Genomic DNA, 24,890 nt, shown 5'->3' with positions numbered 1-24,890 from the left:
GAAACAGATTTATGGGACAGTTTATCTAAATCAAACTGATCATGATTAGTAAAGTCAGAAAAGGTTGGGCAATCCTTGGAAATGAACATCTTTGGCCAGTGCTTCCATTCAAACGCTGAACTATTTCAACTAAGTCCCTGCCCCTCCAATTCATATGAATCTAGTATCCGTTAAAAATGCTGAACAAACTACTGTGGGGACTAAAATATTCTATGGATAGGACTGATTTATCACCAGTAGAAGTAAAACTTCCTTGCCCTGATCCATTAATATGTTTTCACCATCACTTGTGAAGATCCATCCCTAACAGTGAAAAGGGATTCATTCCTCCATGTACTAAAGATCAAATCCAGCCTAGAAAGAAGAGTCAGCTTAGCTATGATTGATTCTTTGTAAAGACTTCAGTTCGTTTAAATGAACATACCTCCACTAAAGTCAATGGAACTATTCAATCTATAAAGTCTGTCCCTTGGTTTTAAAGGCTTATTTTTCACTTCTTAAATGCTTAGTCAAATCCAAATGGTCAAGTCCAAGGATGCCATGGATTATAACTTGTTAGCAAAAAGAAAGCAACACACCCAAGTGCCAAAGATATCTGTAAATACCATTATTCAGCTGGTCCCCGGGACCTAATAAGATCCCAGGGTCATCATCTTCATGTCCTGATGAAAGAAAAACAAAACCATCATCTTCTTATTTACAGTTTGAGTGAAACTGGACCTGTTCATTGCTAATGTTTTGCAAGTTAGTTTATTTATTTTTTGTTCTCTCTTTGTCTATGATAATTTAAATATAAAAGGACATAATTTTCGTTTCTTTTCTGATAGTGAAGCTGGCTTTCAAAAGTATGTTGGTAAAGCATATTCTGCTCCATTACCTGCTCTGATATACACCTGATGAACCTGCTGTTGCTGCTTCTTCTTTATTCGAGAATACTGTCTCTTTAATGCATTGATGTCAGTGGTCATACGCTCCATCATCATACTGTTAAAAGCAGCATGGTATTCACTTCGACAAGAGTCTATTGCTCCTGGACTTAGCTCGGCAATGTTACTGCAGCCCAGACTCTGTTCTTCATTGTGATCTGTACATGGTGGGATAAAATGAAAATAAAAAACAAGCATCACTTCAGACATGCTTTAAGCATTAATCAAAGAAATGCTTAAGGAAATTACAAGCCAAAGTTCTGTTCTCTTATTTTAATTGTACTGTGTAATAAAAACAGGTATCATAATAAAAGTCTAAAATATTTAACATGATTGTATAATAAATACCTAAGTATTTAGTACAGCCTCCACAGTAAGACTCAAATTGGTAACCTTCTAGAATCACTACTCAGTTTACCAAAAATAAGAAGGTACAGACCTCTTCCTGCAATAAACCTTGTAAAGCTACAACACTGATGGTATCTATCTGGAAAGGTTTAGCATTTATGAATTCTGTATCTGTACAGGGGCCTGGACTAAATGACCCTTCCACTCACCTCCAACCCTATGATTCTGACTTACTCAGTTGTGTAAAAAAAATATAGCTCAGTTAGTCACTGAAGTGGGTATTTCACATAATTAACTATTAAATAAAACTCTCAGTCGTAAAGTCATTAGAAACTGCGGTTACCAAACCATGATCTGTGATACGAATGTCACAGTCACTTGGATAGACCAATTATTTGGTTACATGACTGGCCATCTGATGATGTGCAGCAAAAAGGGGAGGAAAAGCAGCAGCCTGAGAAGAACAAAGCAGATCAGAGCAGCAGAAGGGGCATGTGTGGGGGAAGTTAGATAAGCAGGTGGCTACAGAAAATGAGTGATCAAAGAGCCACAGAGCAACAGGAGCAGCGCGCATTATTTTCACAGCTGCTCGTGATGTACTGCTAAAATGGCATATCAGGGTTCAAGGGCTAATTTTTTTCATGTCATGTTTGCTTATATTAGGCCTTATTTGCAATAACAGTTTAACATTCTGAGTAAATATCAGCTTGAAGCAGCAGGCAGAAATTTACAGCCCTCCAAAAAAGGAGAAGAGAAAACATCAAGCAGAGAGCTCTAGCACACATATCACGGCAAAACAACAGTAAACACGATGAAATGAATCTGTTAAAAACCACTGTTATGACTGCATAACTTGTAGCTATTCTATCTGTTGACAGAGGTAAGTAAGAATCAGTCAAATATTGGTGTTACCCCTAAAAATGGTGAATTGTCCCTAACTACACAACCAAGAAAAGTACAATGTAAATGACAACAAATCTTTAAAAGCAACGCATCTTGAAGATAGCTGTTTAAGAAGAATCTTCTACCAGGCATCACAAACAGCAGACTCTAAACCATGATATTTTACATATACTATTATTGGAAGTAAAAAAAAAGGATAGGTTTCTAAAGTGCATTTAAATTTGCTGGCAAGGTTTGGATTTGTAATGCTGAGCTAAATCAGATTCAGAAGTGGAGGGATATTTGAAAATGTAAATACACTCCAAAACATCAAACTGTTGTCCATAGAATTAGACATACACAGAATACAAAGTGATAAGTAATATATACAGTGAGAAGTAAATGTTTAACTAGAATCTGCAGAATTAATTTGTGTTTTTACCACTTATAGATACCAATATCACCTAAACATATTCTAACAAAAACCAAGGTAATCGGTGTTAAATGTATCTGTCCATAAATATTATTTTTATCTGTATTGAACAGTATTTTGGGGTTTTTCTTTTAAATGGTGGTCAGAATCTTTATCTTCCACTATCCTTTAGTTTACATACACAAGCATCCAATACAGTTTAAGAGACAATGTATTCAAGGATTGTATGCCAAGTTATGATAGTTGCACAAAGTTCTTCACCTGAAATTCACACTATGGCTTAAATAATTCCAAGGAAACTGCAAAAGATTCAAGCTTGCAAACATTTAATGCCATCATTCAAAATGAACTGATGTTGCATTTACCTTTGATTTGTTTTTGGTACTTCTGCAGCTCTGGTGCCAAGAGCCCACTGAACGGTCCAAGGCAGCCGACAGCATTGGCAATGGAATCTTCATCTTCTAGGTCATTCTCTTCATCGCTATCTCTAGTTCTGCTCAGCCTCCTGTCACACAGGAAAGCATGGAAAAGAAAGCAGTTCTGAAGCATGCAACTAACTCCTCATAACGAAATAGTTTTATCCTCTTCAGATGCAGAATGGAAGATGCCAGTGCCTGTTTTTCAGCTGTATACATGTAGTCTAAGCGCAGCTACATCAGAGGTCAGTGATGTTTTTGGATAGTGCGCCAGAAACACCTTCAATCTCAACTTGCAAGATGTTGGCGTGCCAAGGTGAACAGCAGGGGAGCTATGTGAGGCCCAATCCTTGTTGTAGCAGCGCAGCCTCTGCCTCTTCCCTGTGGCACATGTGCACTGGCTGCCAGCAATGAACAAGGCCAGGGCTCTGTAGATCCCCATGCAGCAACTTCCAGGCTCCTGGATGCCTGCTGCAGCCAGCCTGGGCTTTGGGCCCAGCACAGAGCCCAGGATGCTCACTGAAGGCTGTGGGGAGGCTACACGCAGCTGCACTGGGATCCTCAGAGCTCTAGCCTGGCTCATTGCCAGTAGTGGGTTCACACACACCTCAAGGTGGATGGTGGGGAGGAGGCTGGGGCTGCACTGCCACAACAAACCCCTTGTGCTTCCCCTGACCTGAGGTGTACGTGCCAAGCAAAATGCTGCTGTGTGCCACGGTCTGGCACACATGCCGGGGATTGCCTACTCCTGGGCTACAGGGAATAAGGGGAATGAGAGACGTTCTGGATTGATTCTAGACTTACCCTGAAACAGAAGTTGATTTTACTGTTGCAGGAAAAGGAGTAATATTGTATGTATATTTCTCCCTTAATTCTGCCAGTTGCGGGAAAGGAAACTGGGCCATGGAATAAACAGTCTATGGAAAGAGAATACATATTTTAAATCTTGTACATTTAAGCAATATCCCCATTACAAGTTACATCATTGCACAGATTTTTGTAGGCTTGAAGAATTAAACATTGAACCTCCACATATACACAAAGAAAATGCAATAGGTTTACTTTCACGATGCAATCAGTATTTCCTGTAGGAAAAACAACAAATGCTTCAATAGAGAAATACATGGTCCAGAGCAAAAGTAAACATAATGAGTAACCTGAGACGTCATGTATGCACACCTATCCATACAACTGCTTGTGCGTCTCAAACAAATACCCGATGTGAATGGAGGATATTTTGAAAAAAACAATCCATACAATTATTGTTTGTGGCAAGGCTGTTTACTTTCTCTAACACCAGAATGTAAAGCTTTTTCTAGGCAGACAAGGTTCTTTGGGTGAATCTGATTTCTTTTATTTAACTAACTTCAAGCTTTTTGTGTAAAACCACTTCACGCCAGCATCTGACAAATATCCAAAGTACTAATTTATATGAGAATTACTGAATTCATAGCAGTGGAGAGTTGAAGGGCAGTGGAGAAGAGAAAGGAGAAATCAAACAAAATCGTTTGCGGGCTATACACTCTGCAAGAGCTATCTGGCCCAGGTCTATAGCACCTCTGGGCCACACCCTACTGCAGACGTAATGTAGCTACACTGAAACCATGCTGACCATGCACCAATAAGCTTGCTACCGCAGGTGTGCTTATTGGCACATGACCAGTTCCACTCCAAGACAATTCCCTGCTCCAGGGAATAGTGGGACAAGAATGGAAAGCACAGCCCACAGGCAGGGTACCTATGCCCTGAGTGTTTCTGCATTAAAAACATTTATCACATAACCACAAACTTTTAAGGAAAGCATAACAGATAAATACAACAAACTATAAAATAGATCTATAATTTTTAACCCTAGGAGAACAACAAAAGATTGGAAAACAAAACTTATACAGGTTGCCCACGGTAGACATTTCATTTGTAAAGAAAACTCTGCCCATTACTTGCAGAGAAAAGAACTGAAAAGCTGAACAACCATATAGTTCAAGGCTCATCTTTTTTTGTATTTTCTCCGTGTGCCTCAGTGACCCAAGCATCTAAATTTCTAGGGGTGAAATTCTCTCCCTACTGAAGTTGGTAACAACATAAGTCAACATTTTGCTACATGTACCTTTAAAAGATTCTACCTTTAGGAAGCCATTATCAGGTTTTCTGTAGCCTTCCAGTACTTCCCTGAGTACCCAACAAAGCACTGACTCCATCCCAAATACTACGGGGGTAGACTCCCTGCTGTTGTAAACTGTCACAGGCCTACTGATGTCAATGGTGTTATGACTGTGAGGATCTGTCTTCAATGAGGAAACCCCAGCCCTCCCTTATCACAGAAACTACAGCCAGACAGGAAGGTCTTTGGCAGAGAATATTTATATGCATCCAGTCATCTTACCAATGGGACAAAACACTTCTCAAAATTGTCAACAACGGTACACTGAAGTTGAGCCTGGTAGTTCTAGAAGACAGTGTAGATTTGCATTTTAGACTAACTAAATCAGAGCAGTATCCAGGTAGGGGCTGAAAGAACACAGATTTTTGAACAACCTAAAAATAATTCCACCTTCAAAGGCAAATGCTTTTTAAGGTTGACAACAGAAGATGCTTGTATGGTGGACTGACTAAAAATTAGAAGTAATCTTTGAGGTAACTGATCCTGCTGGATGCTGAACAAGATGCTGAACATTTTCTACTTAAAGATTTATTGATAGTGATTTGATTGGCATGGAAAGAGAGTACTATATACAACTGAAACCTAAGTTATCTAACAGGCTAGAAGTATCCTACACATCATCAGCTTAATAAAAATATTACTACAATTAAAATAATCCAGTCAGCACTCTTGTTTTTAGACAAAAGTAATCCCCTTCAGTGTGTGAAATCCAATCATGGCAACATTTAACACCTGAAATGAAAGGGACACATAATAGTGAAATAGACTCGATTGATTTTTTTTTTTTTTTTTAGCTCAAGCAGAGATAAAACTGGTAAGTGTATACTGATAAATCATTTTCTCATTAACAGTATTTGTGACACAGATGCTTATTCGCATCAACATGTTATCTTTACTAAGTGCTACTGCTCATCTGTAATCACTGAATATAGCAGCATATGGTTTGTTTGTTTGTTTGTTTAATGTTGTATAATTGTTCAAGACTTCCATGTCATTGAGACACTCCATCAGAAATCAGTGCCAAAGATAAAAAAATTCTGAATGAAAGACCAAGTGTTTTTAAAAGTGCAACTTTTACCCTGGTGAAACTAAATGGTTTCTCAAGTCCAAGAACTTTGAAACTTCTTATTAGTTGTGACTAGAAACTTTAGTTTGCGTGTTTTTCCTGTGGTATAGTCTGTGACATTCTGATTTAAAGGCAAAATGGTCTCAATTAGGATAAAAGGAAATCAACATAGTTTCTAAATAGTCTGCTCATAAGCAAAGTTTGGTCTAGGTTTAATGCACTAAAAATTATCATAAAAATGGATTAAATATTGAGTCTTTCTTGACAGAAGAGAAAAATTCATGGTCAGATGCAGTGATGCAAGCAATTAGAAGCAGAAGAAACATTCATGGCTGAATTAGCCAAAGGGCTGTTACACAGATGGCAGTTTTTTGCATTAAGAATTTTTATATCTTGAGGTATGTGCATGGCCCCAAGGTCAGAAGCATTTCCCAAAAATCTCACCGCATGAAACAAAGTTTTTCCACTAGATGAAACTATACACAACTTCTACAACTATGAAAGGGAAATGTTATTTGAGCCCCACTGATACTTCTCTAGTCTATCAGCCTAAGAAATGTTATGATCAATATGTTGATCTGTTTCTATTTGATCACCTTTATACCTTCCTGCTTTTTTGTGACATTGTTCAATCCCCTTTACCCTAGAGAAAGAAATTTAGGCATGTCTGGAATCCATTTATACTCTGTTTGTCAATAGCCTTCCTGGGTAACTTATTCCATATGCTTGTTACCTACTACAGGAAACAGTTATGTTTGACTTCGCCATTCACTTGTTTCCAAAGTTTTAGATACCACTTGTAACTTTCACACACATTGTGGTCTTTCCCAGATTCTGAGAAACTTTTTCATTCAGCATTTATATTCAATTATTCAGAGTGAGCACTTAATTACATTTTCGCTTAATTACTCATACTTTTAGGGCCATGGAACTTCAATTTTTCATCTGCTGGTCAAGAGACATATAGCACAACCTTCCATTTACTGTGATGGAGCTGACAAGTTACACCACCTAGAGGTGGACCTTTCTTAAAGCCTCCAAATCCTTCAGAATCTGGGTGTATTGTTTGTCGTTATGATGGTGACACTTCTGGATTGTGTTAATAGCCTTGCATCATGTCATAACACCTCATTTATGACCTGTTTATAAAATCTTGGGCAATGCAGTGATTATGGGTGAAAGTAAAAATCTCTCTCTAATCCACTTTTATAGGGCTTCACCAACTCTGTGTACATACTACATAAAAAATAAGTTGCAAAAGTCTCCGCACTGTCAGGAAAGCACCATGGAGAGGGGAGTACATGGAAAAAAACAGCAATTTTGCAAATAAGCTTACTGGTAGCACACACAGTACCACCTGCCCCATTGGTTGATGGCTTTCCTTCCCCGCCCCCCCCCCCTTTTTTTTTTTAATTAAAAAGGAGTGAAACTATCCAAAGAGAAAGCTAATAGGGAGAGCCTCAAAATTAAGACAATGGCAGCGTGTGTGCACGTGCATGAGAGAAACAGAATTATTGAAAGAGTATACACAGAACTTGTATATAGGAGCAGGTCAGAGGGAGAGGGAATAGAGGTCAAAGAAATATACCATCTTCACTGAACAGTGAAACAGCCAAATGGCTTATAGTCAAAACTTCAATGTTCAGCAAATAGTCACCACTACATTTCTGATTTGGAAATATATAAATTATGAGTAAAATGGACTATAACCCCTTCGTTATCAGTTCTGGGCGACTCCTCTGAAGAAGCTGAAAACAATATGAAATATACCTATTAAACTGGGTGTGACAGTAGGGATGGTATACATCCGTTAAGTACCCCGGGGACCCCCAGTCAACCCCAAATGGGCTGAGCAGAAAGAGAACTTACTTTTAGAGCAGGGAGAGCCAGACTGTGGCAATTTAAGGAAGAATTTCTTTACTAAGGAAGAATTTCTTTACTATCCAAGCCCCCAAGGTCTGGAACAGCCTGCCATTGGAGGTGGTTCAAGCACCTACAGTGAACACCTTCAAGAGCAAATTGCATGCTTATCTTGCTGAGATCCTATGACCCCAGCTGACTTCCTGCCCTTTGGGTGGGGGGCTGGACTCGATCTTCTGAGGTCCGTTCCAGCCCTGTCTATGAAATCTATGAAACGTGTGATGCCGCCACCATGATTTAAAAGCTTCCTGTCAATCAAGCTAGGCAGCGCCCAGCTGATGATGTCAGCTGCTGGTGCTGCTGCAGGAAATGTAAAAGGCACTCAGAGTGTCAGCACGGGAGGAGAGAGAACTGCCTCCGGGCCATCAGAGGCTGGGGCAGAAGTGTTCTTGGTGTACCATGGCAGCAGGGTGCTAGGGCCCCTAGGGACACACCAGTACAGGGCAAGGAGGCCACAACAGGCTGAGGCCAGAGCAATGGGTCCAGCCTGGCCTGGGGGGGCAGCTCCCATAAGGTGTGAAGAGGATGACATAACTCAAATCAGGGCACTTGTCTTAATTTTTAGTTCTTCCAGAACACAGGCTTTTGCATTTGTTTGTTTTTTCATAACATTAGCTTTGATTTAGAGAGGCCCCCAAGGCCAGGGCCTCAGTGGCCCTTTACCTAAAGCCTGCCTGGGTGAGCAGGGCCTAGAGATCAGGAACCAGGCTGACAGCCATGAGAGGGCCAGAGAAACTGTATCTGACCCAGCCAACCATTCACAAAAGAAGTGGAAGTTAGAACACTGGGCAACAAATGCCGGGACTGGATGTAGCCAAAGCTATGGCATACAACCAAATGCCTCAACACCTATGGCTGGCATGTGGCTGGGGTGTAGGGGAGGCAAAGCCCCATCATCAACCGCATCCAGACTGTGAGTAGCCGTAGCAGGGAAATTCATCATCTTATCACTGAACCCCTCCTTAGAGTTCTATTAACACCAAGTCATGGCAGGAGAATTGAGGGAGAAGACCCTACTTTAGCTACTCTCCAGAGCGGTAGTCGAAGAAGTGAAGGTGTTACAGTAGATCTTCTCGCTATTTGATTTTTTTTTTCAATATTGTTTCCATTTGCACAGAAAATAGTTCATGTTTTAAGACATAAGATTGCTACATTGTAGTGACACAGAACAATTAAGCAGACCCTTCTGCTCCAGGAGGGAAAAGCATTAGAGATGGTGAACTCCTATATTAGCTAACATATTATGTAATAATCTTAGTGGTTAGTCTCAGCACTGCACAGCAAGTATGTACTTTGCATTAAGCATCTCCTATTTTTGGCTTAGGTGGGAAGAAATTTCTAATCAAAACAAGTTAAATACAAAAAAGGATAATTTCATTAATAGCTTACAATGATTAAAAGAGCTTTCTTTCCCTTTAGTTACCAGTGGTTTGTCTTCCATGATACACACTAGGAAGAAAAACCTAGTGCCTGAGTCTTTAGCTCACTGCAACTTCACCAACATTATTTTGTATAACAAGGGCCACATTGTGATTTTGTATTGCACATCAAGCAAGGCACTGAAATGTAATGAGTACAAAGAAGGCAACAGCTTGCACTGACATTTATCACTTCCTCCTCAACATTTAACTTGCCTTTTGAAGCATTGTAACACAGATTTTAAAACGTGTGGGGGTAAATCCCATACAAAGGAACAATTAAAACAAAATTAAGCCAAATTATTCACATCTTCCACTCCTAATACTCTTTCACAAAGCAAAAAGAAGCAATTTCTGTTAAATTATCTTTTTTCCCCTCAACTTTACCACAATGCTTTGCCCAACTTCAGAAAAGAATTCTCCTGTGTAGCCAAGAAAAGCTTTCAAAACAAGTATGTTAGTTAAGAGAATGACAAAAGCCTTCTCCAGGCTTATTATTTTGAGAAAGTCCAAATTGACATTCTAAAGATCAGAACTCGAGTCAGATCCCACCTCACCCTCTAGTATGACAAGTGAATTATTCACTCCAATAATTGCACCCAGTTAGTTAGTAGATGCTAATCTGGTCAATGGCAGCTTTGTTACAGAGTCAGTGCAATCTGTTCTAATTTGCAGCTCACAATAGAAAGTATAATGCAATCACTTTATAGTGGCACAAGGATTTTTTGAGCTGATCATATCACCCACAATGTCAAAAGGATACATTCTAATGGATATGTAACAGAAAGAGATGGAAGTAAGATTAAGATTAGAATGCACAAAACTTAATCACACCAACTATAACACTCAAACATTAAGTTGTTGACAGTGCATCTACTTATACAAAACTGGGTTAGCACCTTCGGAAATGGAGCCTGCGGCTGCGTCAATGAATTTCTGGACAGTGCTAGGGACAGCCGCTGTGAACACATGCCCTGCCCACTCACTTCTGTTTTGTATGAGCCACATGCTGCAAATATGTCATGCAAGGCTTTTTTGGCATGCAGCTAGGATGCACGCAGTGTTCTGTTTCTCAGTTGCCACTGTGTTCATGAGAATGACAGTTATATGACATTTTTTTCAGTACATAGTAGTCATGGTACAGGAACAAGTGAATGGATCAAGTTTTTATAGCAGTGCTCCCAGACAATCCCTGAGACAAGGTAGAGCTGTCCCAACAGTTTTCTACATGTAGCTTATAATAGATTAAAAATTAAAAAAAAAAAAAAAATAGGATTTTTTTTTTACTTTAGCCATAAACGAAGGAGTTGCCTCACTGATATTTAAGTGTAACAGAAGGATATTGGTTTTTGTCCTTGGAAGAATTCAAGATTCCACAGTATTTGACCAAAAATCTTATTATTTAGATGCAGGAAATTGACAACTGTTTAAAGAAGAGAAACATACTAATAATCGTTATATTATTAATCACTTCGTACTAACCTGCATAAGTTCATTGCTGTCAATCAGACTGTCTTCCAACATCTCCTGGGTTAGTTTGCCCATGGTACTGTAGAATTCATCTGCAGTTTCACAACATTCAATTTGCCTATAATCACAACATAATTTTTTGATATATAAACTAACTGCATATTTTTAAAAAATCAGCTGTATTTTCTGCAGGGTAAGTATATAGCATGGCCCCTCTATGACTGGCTGCATCCCCATTATGAAATCCAAATGGAATGGTCACCAGCACCAAGTGTTGGGGAAAAACAGGAGATTACTTTACTAAAATTCAGACTGAAGGTAGCATGAAGTAGGAAAAAGTAACCTACAGTGCAGTAATTGAAACCGCACTGGTGTTGTGCATGGTATAAGAATCTGAGTACAACAAGGATTACGTTTTTAATTTAAAAATTCCAATGAATATAATTACAATCTGTTGACAATCAGCTTTCTATTTAATGTTTTTAAAATGATGACTTACAATACCTACTCGGCTTTTATCATCTCTCTCTGATTTTGTTTCACTTCACTTTCTGATCCGTGCTAATGGTGTACATTTTTCCTGTGTCATTTTTCATTTCTACTGTTTGCTCCTCTCACCTTCATACCTTAACCCCTCTCTTGTCCTCTCTGTGTTCTGAACCTTCACAGGCTTTGAAAGAAAGCCTGTGTTCAGTTCTCTGCTACCTTCTATAGATTTAAATCTGTTTGCTTCTTCCAGCAACACTTCATTTATTCTTCTCTTTTCTAGTATATTTACTCACTCCCCCACATGCAGTCACACACAGGTCCTCCTCACTCTGCTCTTTTTCTATGAGAACCAGTGACCCCTGGGTCATAATAAGAAAGTGGACCAACAGCAACTCTTCATCCCATCTTCTCCCCAAGGGCGTGCAAGCCTTAAATTGTCAGAAATGGAGTATTAAGTGAAGCAGCAGAATTTCTCTAGAATCCTTTAGAAAAGAAAAAGCAGCTCCTCCAACAATTCAAAGAAAGGAGCAGAGACTTCTCAGCTCTCTCAACACACCTCTTCTGCCTTCTGGTTCACATGCAGTAGACGGCACAGACTAACTGAACAGACCTTTGCAGTTTAGGAGTCAACTACCCCATCACACAACTGTCATTTTGCTTGGTATGGCAGTCTGGACCCAAAGCAAATATTTTAGTAGAATTAGAAAAAATTAATAAAGTACTGCTCAGTGCAGACCACAGGAAAAATGTCTCAATGTATGTTGCACTATTTTCTTACTATATCTCCCAGTTGCCCTTACTGCTAGAGACAGGATCCTCTTCTGTTTTTAAATGAATTCCAGGGAACATAAAATTCCCTTACAGAAAATGAAATTGCCAGTTAGTGGAGACATTGGGTAGGAATATGCATACTATTGGCTCTTCTCTTTGGGCATGCACCAGGTCAAAAGTCCACAGATCCCCCCTTCCTAGACAGAGAAAATGAGAAACGTGTTCCTGCCCTCTTAGCCAGGAAGCTGCTGGTAAGACTATTTCTTAATTTCCACAGAGTAAGATGGCTGGGAAGAAACAGGAGTTTAAACTACTTTTAAAAATCAAAACCATTAGTACTGCGTTGAATTCAATGCAGTTAAGACCCTGCTGCCAAATCTCTGAAAGGATATCAACTTTATAATGCTTTATATAAATGTAAGAGGAAAAACCAAACTGCTACTTTGTATGGAATGTGCCAGAGGGGAACAACAGCCTAGTGGAATGTACTGTTAAAGCTCGTGAAGCAGAGTTTGTTTAACAGATGCACTAACATGATCAAATAGGAAAAGCTTTTGAACATGCCATGTACTTCTTCAGAAGTCCATGAAAGAAGAATAATGAATATTGTTCCCTCTGTTTTTTCTGAAATAGCATTTGATCAATCTTCAGATAACCACTTAGGTATAATAAAACAAAGACAGAACTATGGTGATAAATCACTATCTATCTACAAGAGACAATAAAAGACAAGAGGCTCTCAAAGACAATAAAAAGTCCTTTTTTTGATATGTGGGGAGCTGAAAGAAAAGCAAGGGTGACATTGGATCCCTGCTAAACCATATGGGACAACTGACGCCCAGGAAAAAGCCAACCTGCTTAATGGGTATTTTGCATTGGTTTTTCACCAGCCCCAAGGGACAACCCTGCTTAATATGGTATGGGACAGCCAGGGTGATGGAGGATTGTTACCCTTCATCAATGTAAACCATATGAAGGAACACCTTGAGAGGCTGGACACCTTCAAGTCAGCTGACACAGAACGTTTACACCCAAGGGTACTCAGGAAGCTGGCAGGCGTCATAGCTCAGCCCCTGGCACAGATCTTCAAGCACCTGTGGCACTCAGGTGAAATGCCTGATGATTGGAAGAAGGTCAACGTGGTGCCTATCTTCAAGAAAGGGAGGAAAGTAGATCTGGGAAACTACAGGCCTATCAGCCTGACCTCTATCCCGGGGAAGATTTTGGAAAAAATTATCAAAGAGACCATTCTTGACAAACTGGCTGATGGCAACATCCTGAGGGATAGCCAGCATGGGTTTGTTACGGGTAGGGCTTGCCTGACCAATCTCATCTCTTTCTATGACAGGGTGACAGATCACCTGGACAAGGGAGAAGAGATTGATGTCATATATCTTGATTTTAAAAAAGCCTTCAATCTGGTGTCCCATGACCATCTCATGGAAAAATTGGCCAACTGTGGCCTCAGCTATGTCACAGTCCAATGGCTGGGGAACTGGCTCCGAGGTCAGACCCAGAGAGTGGTAGTTGATGTAATAAATCATCATGGTACACCATGACCAGTGGTTCCATCCTTGGGCCTATACTCTTTAACATCTTTGTTAAATGATGTGGACATTGGAATCGGGAGTGGACTGGCCAAGTTCGCCAATGACACCAAACTTTGGGGTAAAGCAACCACACCTGAGGACAGGATGGTGATCCAAGCTGACCTAGACAGGCTCAGAAAGTGGGCAGACGAAAACCTGATGGCGTTCAACACCGAAAAATGCAAGTACTCCACCTGGGGGGGAAAAAACCCCACAGCACGTTTATAGACTCAGCAGTGCTACACTTGCTAGCACCACGGCCGAAAGGGATTTGAGGGTCATAATTGACCACAAGATGAATATTAGCCACCAAAGCAATGTTGCAGCTCGTAAAGCAAGCAAAACTTTGGCTTGCATTCATAGATACTTATCAAGCAAATCCCAGGATGTCAACTTCCCACTGTACTTGGCCTTGATGAGGCCGCAGCTGGAGTACTGTGTCCAGTTTTGGGCTCCACAATTCAAAAAGGATGTGGAGAAGCTTGAGAGAGTCCAGAGGAGAGCCACACACATGGTCAGAATGCAGGAGAACAGGCCTTACAATGACAGGCTGCGAGCCATGGGACTTTTCAGCCTGGAAAAGCACAGGCTCATGGGGGACCTGGTGGCTGCCTATAAATATATAAGGGGTGTGCATCAGGATCTGGAGAAATGCCTGTTTGCCAGAGCACCCTAACAGATGACAAGGTCAAAAGGTACAAGCTCCTCCAAGACTATTTTAGGCTGGACATAAAGAAAAACTTCTTTACTGTCCAAGCCCCCAAAGTCTGGAACAACCTGCCTCCAGAGGTGATGCAAGCACCTACTCTGGACTCCTTTAAGAGACATTTAGATGTTTATCTTCCTGGGATCCTTTGATCCCATCTGACTTCCTGCCCCTGGGGCAGGAGGCTGGACTCAGTGATCTTCTGAGGTCCCTTCTAGCCCTGATGTCTATGAAATCTATGAAGATCAAGAACAAGTTATGAGATCTATATGTATCAATTAAGAATAAAAACAGTTTCTTTGCTCTCATATAGCATCTTCCATTTAAAGACCTTGACAAATTGGAAGATTAAACCAAAAGAAATCTCAAGAGGTTCAGTAAGGACAAAGTCCAAAGTCCTGCACTTAGGACAGAACAATCCCATGCACTGGTACAATCTGGGAACCGACTGATTAGGCAGCAACTCTACAGAAAAGGACCTGGGGGTTACAGTGGACAATAAGCTGAATATGAGCCAACAGTGTGCCATTGTTGCAAAGAAGGCTAACAGCATGACATTACTAGGAGCATTGCCAGCAGATAGAGGGAAGTGATTCCTTTTATTCAGCACTGGTGAGACTGAATGCATCTGGAGTACTGTGTCCAGTTTTGGGCCCCCCACTACAGAAAGAATATGGACAAATTGGAGATAGTACAGCGGAGGGCAACAAAAATGGGGGGGGGGCACATGAGAGCTGAGGAGAGGCTAAGGGAACTGGTTTTACTTAGTCTGGGGAAGAGAAGACTGAGGGGGGATTTAATAGCAGCCTTCAACTACAGGGTGGTTCCAAAGAGGATGGACCTGGACTGTTCTCAGTGGTGGCAGATGACAGAACAAAGAGCAACGGTCTCAAGTTGCAGCAAGGGAAGTTTAGGTTGGATATTAGGAAAATCACTCTCACTAGGAGGGTAGTAAAACACTGGGACAGGTTACCTTGAGAAGTTATGGAATCTCCATCCTTGAAGGTTTTTAAGACCTGGCTAGACAAAGCCTTGACTGGGATGATCTAGTTGGGGCTGGTCCTGCTTTGAGCAGGAGTTTGGACTAGATAACCTCCTGAGGTCCTTTCCAACCCTAATTTCCTATGATTCTATGACTACCATCATCACTCAAACCCTACAAGGGTGACAACACATTTTGCAAACATTGATTTTACAGTATCCTTGAGAGACAAGTAAATATTATCACCCCCATATATAGATGCATGGAATTTACAGAGTATAAGTATTTATCAAACACTTTGCAAGAAATCTGGTAAAACTGGAATTATAAACAGTTTCTTTTGGCTCCTAATCCTATGGATTAACCCAGTGATTCTCAACCAGGGTGTTCTGGCATCCAAGGTGCCACAGGGTTAGCATTGTATGCAAACACCTACACATGATTAACAAGATAAATGCAGAGATTTCAAATAGGCATCTACAGTGTTAGAAACATTCTGACCTGTTGTGGTCTTTCTGAGTTCTTTGCAGAAGAACTGTTCTAGTATTTTTTTCATAGTCAAAAAACAAGTGAAAGCTAAACGTTGGTATTTTCTGAGGGGTGCTTCAAGTCTAAGAAGGTTGAGAACCACAGGATTAACTATTATGTATTCATCTCCTGGATATTCTGACCTTCTTGTGTCAATGCCACCAACTTAAATTTGCTAAAACTAAGGAACAGAGAGATGTCACCATTTAAGAAGATTGGGAGGTTCTGCAGAGAATCCATTTGATAAATCGTGGAAATCTGGACCAGGATGGGATGAATATTATCATTCCAGATAATTTGACAGAGTAAGAAAAGGCATACCTAGAGAATGCCTGCCTGTGGGAATAGTAAATGGAACTCAGGTTCCTTCCAGGCTTTGTCTTCAACTGTTTAAAACAGAGCAGGTGTTTTATGTCATGCCAAATAATCTAACTTTAACATCTGCTGATCCAGCTCCCATCTGCAAGGTGACAGCCTTCTCACTGAGCCAGCATGTCTAGCAAGTCAGTTCCCTGAGAATACTTCACTGCAGCACCCTTTTGATCTCTAACCATAGTAAGTCTTTTTTGCCTCCTGGCTCAGCAAAGAACTCTAAGTTTCCTTCCTGCTTGTTTATACAGGAGGTAAATGAGGAATTTTCTGAGTACAGGATTTCTTCTTCTCTCTCTGTCTCTCCCCCCTTCCCCCCCCACTTCTTTAGGCAGAAAGTGTGTTGCTGGTGCAGCAAGAAACCACCACCTTTGTCCAGCATCGTTACAAAAAGGAGACCCAAGCCATTTACTGTGAATGTCTAAGTTCAGGAATTATGATCAGAATCTAGAACTGCTAGAACTTGCTCAACTCTCAATATGCTCTAGCTGAAAGGGCAATGATCAGTGAAAAAGAATAAAGGCAATGTGTGTTTAATGCAGAATTTATGCTGCATTGTCTGCATTATATCACTGTGATATTATACAAAGCCTTAAGAGCTATAATTGTCTAAGTATTTTATTCTGATCATTTTATATTTGATGTCAATATGCAAGGTCAATTGGCAAGAAATAATGATCAGCTAGAAAAGCAGGACACCTTTCAAAAAGAGCATTCTCCACAATCTTCTGAAGGCTTAAATGCAAAGGGGTCTACACCATTCAGCTTTTAATCCTGCTCATTCTTTTGACTGTTAATAGTATTAGAGACTGCAAATTTCTGAGAGAGAGTTATAGTTCAGTGGGTCAAGTACCAAATTAACTAGGCACCTGCTTTTGACCTTGGTAAAATCACTTCACTTGTGTTTGGTGAGCTGTAAAACGGAGGTAAAACTTCCCTTGCTTCTTTGTATTTATATTAATATAATTCTGGGGGGAAACTTTCGTGTCTGGAATCCATGCAGTTCTAGGCTTGCTCAAATGAATTTATGTTACAGTAACAAAACAGGATGATTCTCTGTATTATCATGAAAGGAATTCATTTGTGATGCACCTTTGCAAACTAGATTACAAAGGTGGACTAAAAATGTGAGATACTAAAATACCACACGGCATCTTTACATGTGCTCCAGGGGCGAGCAGGGGGAAAGCAGGGGACAGCTGTCTGACAGCTGCTCTAATTAAAGGCCCACAGCATATCATGCATTCAGCATCCCATGCTTGAAAATGGTGGAGGGGGTGCTTTAGCTAAAGCTTGTTTAATGAGATTTAGTGCCCCCACCACCAACTTGAAGCATGGGGACACTGAATACATGAGACACTGAGGCTGCTGGAACATGCTAATTAGCACACTCCAGACGACTTGATTAATCAAGCCTTTTGTAAGCACTTTTGTGCTTTCTATGAGGTTTCCTCTTGAAAGTGGTCCAGAGGATTGCTCTCTTCTTCTCCTTCCAACCCTTTGTTGAGGTCTACTTCTACCATCATGACAGCTAATAGTAGCTACACAGGCAGCAATGATAATGCTCATTTTAGTCAACTGCCCTGTATCTTATCCAGGTTCCCCTCATCCTTCTGCCCCTGTTCCTGACAACTATTTATTTCCATGTTGAAGTCTTGTCTTCAGTTAGATTTTATGATAAACTTCACATCAGAAAACTCCTTTTATTCTGTGTTTATGTACTACCTAGCAAGATGTCCTGATGCCAAGTATGATATTTAGAAACAGAACTCTGTGCATAAAGGCATTGTGGGACAGGGGCAGCACTTCGTAGCTACAATAGTTAAAAATAACAATGACATAACTATGCCTGGTTTAGTGCGAATGTGAACAATTCTCTCTGGCTTTGCTCATTAATTAAATGAAGAATGTGGCTAACTGGGCACCAGTTTCCAGTTAAAAAAAGAAACAGAACTATTTTTTTTAGGTTAAATAAGCAAGATACAAACCCAGCTCTGATGGAAACCTGTGGGTGAAGTTTTAGTGGTAGTTTTGTTTTTGTTTTTTTTTTTTAATTAAAAAAATCCTTTGTGGATACTGCTGTACATTCAACTCTGTAAATATTGCAGCCTCAGGGACAGGTTTGTTGCTAGGAGGGTGGGAGCTGGTGGGTGAAAGCATTAGCCGCAGCAGCTGATTCCAGTACTTTTCCGAATGAACTAACAGCAGTTTGGCCTACTCCTGTTACCCATGAAGTCAATGACAAATGCTCATAGGGACCGGCCCTTTTGTTTGGAATGCAAATGCTTGCTGTGATAAGCATAGCAGCTTAGAAGAACGATTTGGTTATGAGGATCCTTTAAAATACAATAAAAAACAAATCCATGTTCAGTTTCTGTTCCCTCACAAAATGAAAAAAAATGCATGTTGCAGGTTTCCCAGGCCATACACATGAACCCTAATAAAATCTTAGTTACAATGTTCTTTAAAGCAATTGCTTCTAGAAGCAGATAGGGTTTTCAGAGACTTGCCTGCTGGTACTCACTCACCATGTATTTGCAGAGAGAAACCGACTGAAGCTTACATTAAGCACATTAGCACAAAAAAAAAAAGTCTTTTTCAGCTTCAGACAATGACTATGACCCCTACTGGCTTCATCGAGTGTTCTAGAAAGTGCAGAGAGCTTGCCAGATCAGACCCAATTCTTTAATATAAAGAAATGTTTTACATGGTATGTAATTGACAACAAAAAATTGATAAGGAAAGGACGAGTTAGATCATCTTGCCCACCTTTATGGCATTATCAGGCTGCTTCCAAGAGTTCATTTTATGGCATACCATCTTGTCACCTACATGGCCACTTTAAAAGTAAGTTTCCTGTAAGGCCATCTCTTGATAATATTGTGAATCTGTACCCTTACAAATAGTACTTATTCAAAACATATATGTTGCTTACATTAAAGAGAAAAAATTACTTACTCTCCTAATTTTGCCCAGATAGCCAAGGCTACCCTCAGTACAATCTCAGAACCTTCAAAAAATACTGAATCCCAGATTTTTAGAACTGTATGGTTAGGAAGGCATGTAGCAAAGAGGGTCAGGAACCACTGCATTGTGAAGACATTTGTTAGTGGGGGTTCATAACCTCCTGAAATGGGAAAAAAATAACATGACAAGTCATTCATGGTTTACTGTTTCCAACTGTTACTCTAAAATGAGTACAAACTGTAGCAGAGTGCATGCTGAAATCTGCAAAAACTTCTGTTGCAGCTGACGCATCTAGTCACTTCTCGTTCTGCTATAGCTTTGGAAAGCTCTGAGCAGTAGCAGAGGTGCTGAAAATGTCTATAAAGAAGTTAGCATCACTTAATAAACATGAAGTTCATATTTGGAAGCCTTTTTTCCATAAATGCTTGTGGAAAAAATGATTTAGAATTACTTTGGAAGATTTAAAATGTGCAAAAGTTTGTGAGAAGAGTTTCTTAAGTGCCCTACGGTGAGCAGCTCCTTCAAATATTGCCTAACGTTAAAAATCTCACTGTACTGCCATAGCAGAGAACTGGAGTATATTCAATTTTCCTTTTGGTTTGTTAGCAGTTTCACAAAAAACTTACTCTTTCAGTATGGAATTCCGAAATTACAATGTCGATATGACCGAAACTTAATCAGTGAATTCTACTGGTGTCAATTCAAAGGTGGTCAGAATTGGAGGGACTGACCACTGCTCTCCAAAAGTACTTCTTTGTCAAGACACTCAACACTAAATACGTTTTCTTAATTAGCAATTATCCCATTCAGACACCCTAATCACAAGATTCCTTACCTTCTAGACCAGAGATTCCCAAACTGTGGGTCGCAACCCCAAATGGGTCACAACATCAGTGGATGGGGTCATGGTGCAGCACTCTCTCCTACACCAGGTCTTGCTCACTGGGCTGCAGAGGACGGGGGAAGGGTAGTAGGGTGGGGAGACCCAAGTCCATAGGGGGCAGCCCACATACTTCCCTCATGGGCTTCACTCTCACTGTGCCACCTGCGGGAAAGGGACAGGGGCAGGGAGCTGGGCTCCACGTCCTGTGGACAACAGCTGGGGCTCAGGCGCTGCTGGGGTGGAGGGGCAGGGTGCTGCAGGCCCTGGCCCTGGGGCACTTGGTGAGTGGGGGGCCTGCAGATTGGGAGTAAGGGGCACCTGGAGGGGTGGAGGGCTACAAGTTTGGAATGCGGGCCCATGCTGAGGAAATGGGGTCATGCTAAGGGAATGTGCTCATCCTAAGGAAAAGTTTGAGAAGCACTGTCCTAGCCGGCGTAATTATTTAAAGGAATTATCACACTTCACTAACATGGATCTCAAGGGTTTTTGGCTTCTAGAACAGGCTTGTCCAACATATGGCCTGTGGGCTGCCATACAGCCTGCCAAGCCATTTTCTGAGGCTCGAGGTGCAGTGATGGGAAACACTGTTCACTTTCCTTCCCACCCCCTGTCCCTCCCCAACTCCTCAGCAGCTTTCTAATGGCTGCTGAAGGGCTGGGGAAGGGACAAGGTTCCCACACGCACCTCATCAGCTTGACGTTGCTGATGCGGTGCGGCTTCTCCCCACCCCCCTCATTTCAAGGTGTCCCTTCCTAGCCCTGCCCCTACCTTCCTCATTTGCATACCAGCCCTGCCTGCGCCTGTCCCCGCCAGTCCCACAGGCTGGAGCAGTTCGCAGTGTAGGGGGCGCGGATGCTGGCTCGGAGGGATGCTGCAGCCAAGCCCGTGGGAGATGCTGCTGCTGCTGTGGCTGTTGGAGCAGGAAGCTGGCACTGCTCCTGCCTCCCCGCATACCTCCGCACCCTTAGACATCGCATTGGGGGTGGTGAATCGCAGGCCCCAGGGAGGTAGAAAGCCCTGCCAGTTGGGCTCAGGCTGCCCCAGGGGAGAGGGAACAAGGGGGTGTCCCTGCACATCCCGCATCCCCCTCTAGAGTTCCCGCATGTGCCCCTGGCTGCTGAGCCCAAGCGCGCAGGCACGGGAGCATCCTTGAGGCCACCAAGGTGGCAGGGAGGACACGGCATCAGGCAGTGCCCCTTGACTCCTGTGCCCCCAAGCCGCGGCCAGACTGGACAGGCTGCACGAGCACCCGCTCCTGCTGGCCCACTAGGTAATAAAAAGTTCGCGATCCAGCCCCACATTCAAAAAGGTTAGACACCCCTGTTCTAGAACAGCAAAAACTTAAGTCTTGCGAATTACACAATGCTGGCCTGGGAAGGAGAGAAGAGGGGAGGGTGGGGAATGTTATGTATCGAAGCTCAAAGGGCAAAGCAGTTTTTCAGGCAACAATTAATAAGTAGCTCTGATGTTCAAAATGAAAATTTTGCTCGGTGTGTAAGTAGACATCTAAGTAAAAAAAATAATGACCAGCCATTTTGACCTATTGCCCATCAAGCTTCAGAGAGGAACCACATTCAAGTACAGATTCCACCAGGAAACTGAGGAGGACGCTGAAGACCACGCAATTAGACAAATAACTTGTGCTAAGACAAGAGACAACTCCCTCAGGAGAGCCCTTGTCCCATGCTGAATAACTTCAGTTTATCCTCTACATCTTACGCCTCTGTTAACCCAACTCTGTCTGCAGCCACTTCAGGGGTTAAATCGCTTTTCCATTTACTGTGCCCCAGAGAGCTGCAGGTTTAATTTAAGGTCACCGGTATTAAAAACTTTCTCATCATGTTAACAGTTTTAGTCTGTCAGTGAACCCTACCAGTACACAATTCAAGTTTATTGTTCTCAAAGCTACAGTATGTACATATTTATACTGCTGTGCTTTTAAAGCTGGTGCTTACTGAAGCAGATATTAAAAACAATTCAGCAGTATTTGTTGAACCCACCTCCACTTTCCCTGTTTGCTGCTCTTTGAAGTATATCCAAGTGCTGGGACAGTTCAGGAAGTTTCATTCTCAAAAGATCTCGGAAAACAGCCATATCCACAGATAATGCACGAAGGTTATTGACAAAATAGCTATCAGGAAGTACCTTGTCAATTAAGTAAATCATGATCTGTAAGAGATTAAATTGAATATATGTTCATAAACTTATAGGACCGATAAGGCTAGAGCAAACAGTTATTTCCCAAGAATAGCAAAGACCTCTTGTGCATAAACTATATATATCTATATATATATCTATATCTATATATATCTATATATACACACACACACATTTTGTACTAAAATTGTCTAGTCCAGTGAACTAAATTTTAGGCATCTGACACAGATCAATATTTTCTAATGGTAACATATCATCATCCAGATATAAAGCACCTACAGAACTGGGTCACAACTGTCCTAGTTTGCATTGCTAACAACAGTCTGAATAACTTTAAGAAATTATGAACTGATTAAACTGAATTCAGTTTAAATGGAAGCCACACCAAAATAGGAACCCATTTTCCATTCAGAAAGACTTTTTTGTCATTTCCATTGTATACATGCTAGGAGATACTGTGATAAGCTGAAAAGTTCTTAAAGCAAATGTCCACACAGTTTAAACATCATAAATGGAAAACTTAATAGTCAATTCAACATCTATATTATTGACAGTATATGTGATATTGCTCTTTAAAAAAAGCACTTTTCTCACATTTCAGTGAGTGTGATATTTCACTGAAAGTTGCACCTTCATGTTGTCATTTATAAAATCATAAGCTAAGCAATATAACAAGATAATTCAACATATTCAAATTTTAAGTATAGATAGAAGGTTTAACTTCATTGGGAATAATTTGTATATACCGTGAAATTTTTAAGGATCAAAGACAGATATATGAATGTCTTGGTAGAAGCTGCTGTATACAAGGTTAATTGTATTTAAGAAGTCTAGCAGCACTTATCTCTACTGTATGCATTCAAGATTTATTTTTGTACCAAGAACATGCATGTCTTCACATCCCTATCCTGACAAATCACATAACTGCCTAGCCCTGTCCTTCTCTCTCCAAATTAAACTCTTCAGCCTCTCCTTGTTGAGGTCTAGTCATTACCTAAATCTTAGCATGACTAGAACACAACTTTGTTCTTCCTTTTTCCAGCCTTCCCTACTCTCTCTCTTGTGGATCACTATGGACACCACCCCAACCTGCCTGTCATTCAGGACTGTAACCTGGGCATCATGCATGATTGTGGGGCTGAAGCTGTCTTTTGAACCCCTGTTTGAGCTTCTCAAACAGTGGGTTTCTGGTCCATGAATGGTCTCCTCAGCATTTGATAATGCAAATAATGAATAATTTTAAGCATTTGGGGGGGGGGGTCTTTTACATTTCTCAGCATTTCACAGAATTAGGCTGATTCAAATATTATATGCAAGGAGGAATGAGTCCCATATGTCTCAAGCTACATTATTAAGTCTTCTGTACACATTATGATTCTCTCCTGAAAAAAAATCTCATTTCTTTAATCAAATTATGAACATTTTAAGGTAAATTAATTTAATGACATTAATCAAAACTTCAGTATATTTTCCTTCAATAAATATCTTCCGATATCTCATCACTTCACCTGTGAATCGTTACCTTTAAAAAAAAAATCACATATACTCACAAACAATTAATTCTATCTCCTGTTTCATAATTGATATTACTTCGAGATTCTGTGGCATTTTCTAGAGATTGTGACTTTTCTGATTGTTGTGCAATTTTGTAACACTTTTTCTTGTGCCAATGAGTTGTTTAATCTGTTATGATTTTAAAGGTTTTTTTTTAAAGCTATAGGAATAATGCACATTTGAACTGTTTCTAGCCACACAAACCGTGTGTACTCATACCTACCTTAGCCACTTCTGTTTAAGTTAAATTTATTTAATTTGCTGAATGTATTAGTTTTTACACAGCACGATCGTTTTATGGAGCGATTGATTTAACACCAACAGGCCTACCCTTAGCAGCAGAGCATTGTCGCAGCCTGAGTAAAGCTCCCCAGGCTGAATACTTACCAAGCTGCCATGTGTGTCCTGTGCTAAATCCGTATGGTTTTGGACTCCTGAATTTGAGTACACTGTAGCACTACCCCTTTCCTCATCATCTCTGGGCTACTTTCTGAATATAGGCTCTGTCTGTTACCCCATTCACAGAAATCTATCTAGCTCTTTTAGACTCCCAGGACTCCTCCCCCTGCCAACCCTGCAAGAATCTAAAATATACTTTCCCAGAACTTCAGCCTCTTACTGTTGTCCCTGAAAAGGTAATATGTTTTAGTGGAAATGGAGACACACCTGGACTTTGCAAATGTTTCAAAACCATTCGTTGCTTAGTGTATCAGCACAAGAAATACAGAAAACACTGAGCACCTGTATCTCCCTTCATTTTCCTCACCGCTCTTACCGTGTTCTTTGAGAGTAGATTCAAAGTCATCTGGGAAGTTCAGGATCCTTTCTCCTCACATGGTTTCCCCTCCAAATCAA

The 24,890-nt window shown here is 40.8% G+C and overlaps 1 protein-coding gene across 6 annotated transcripts in view; it reads right to left on the bottom strand.

Annotated features, from left to right (window-relative positions):
• Positions 1–24,890, bottom strand: part of TBC1D30 (TBC1 domain family member 30) — a 112,036-nt gene that overhangs the window by 3,348 nt on the left and 83,798 nt on the right. For 4 of the 6 annotated variants that reach the window (XM_090042444.1, XM_090042442.1, XM_090042446.1 and 1 more), the window contains 7 exons: positions 22,325–22,493; positions 19,433–19,601; positions 11,053–11,158; positions 3,810–3,922; positions 2,955–3,094; positions 878–1,084; positions 606–662 (listed from right to left, as the gene is read on the bottom strand). In XM_090042444.1, coding sequence (XP_089898570.1) covers positions 606–662; positions 878–1,084; positions 2,955–3,094; positions 3,810–3,922; positions 11,053–11,158; positions 19,433–19,601; positions 22,325–22,493 — 961 coding nt within the window. The remainder of the gene's footprint in view (positions 1–605; positions 663–877; positions 1,085–2,954; positions 3,095–3,809; positions 3,923–11,052; positions 11,159–19,432; positions 19,602–22,324; positions 22,494–24,890) is intronic. The other 2 variants (XM_090042443.1, XM_090042447.1) reach the window with 1 other exon arrangement.

This window comes from Crocodylus siamensis, chromosome 4 (assembly GCF_052110815.1).
Source record: "Crocodylus siamensis isolate JL-2025a chromosome 4, ASM5211081v1, whole genome shotgun sequence".
Classification (NCBI taxonomy): Eukaryota; Metazoa; Chordata; order Crocodylia; family Crocodylidae; genus Crocodylus; species Crocodylus siamensis.
This window is presented reverse-complemented; position numbering and strand designations above follow the sequence as displayed.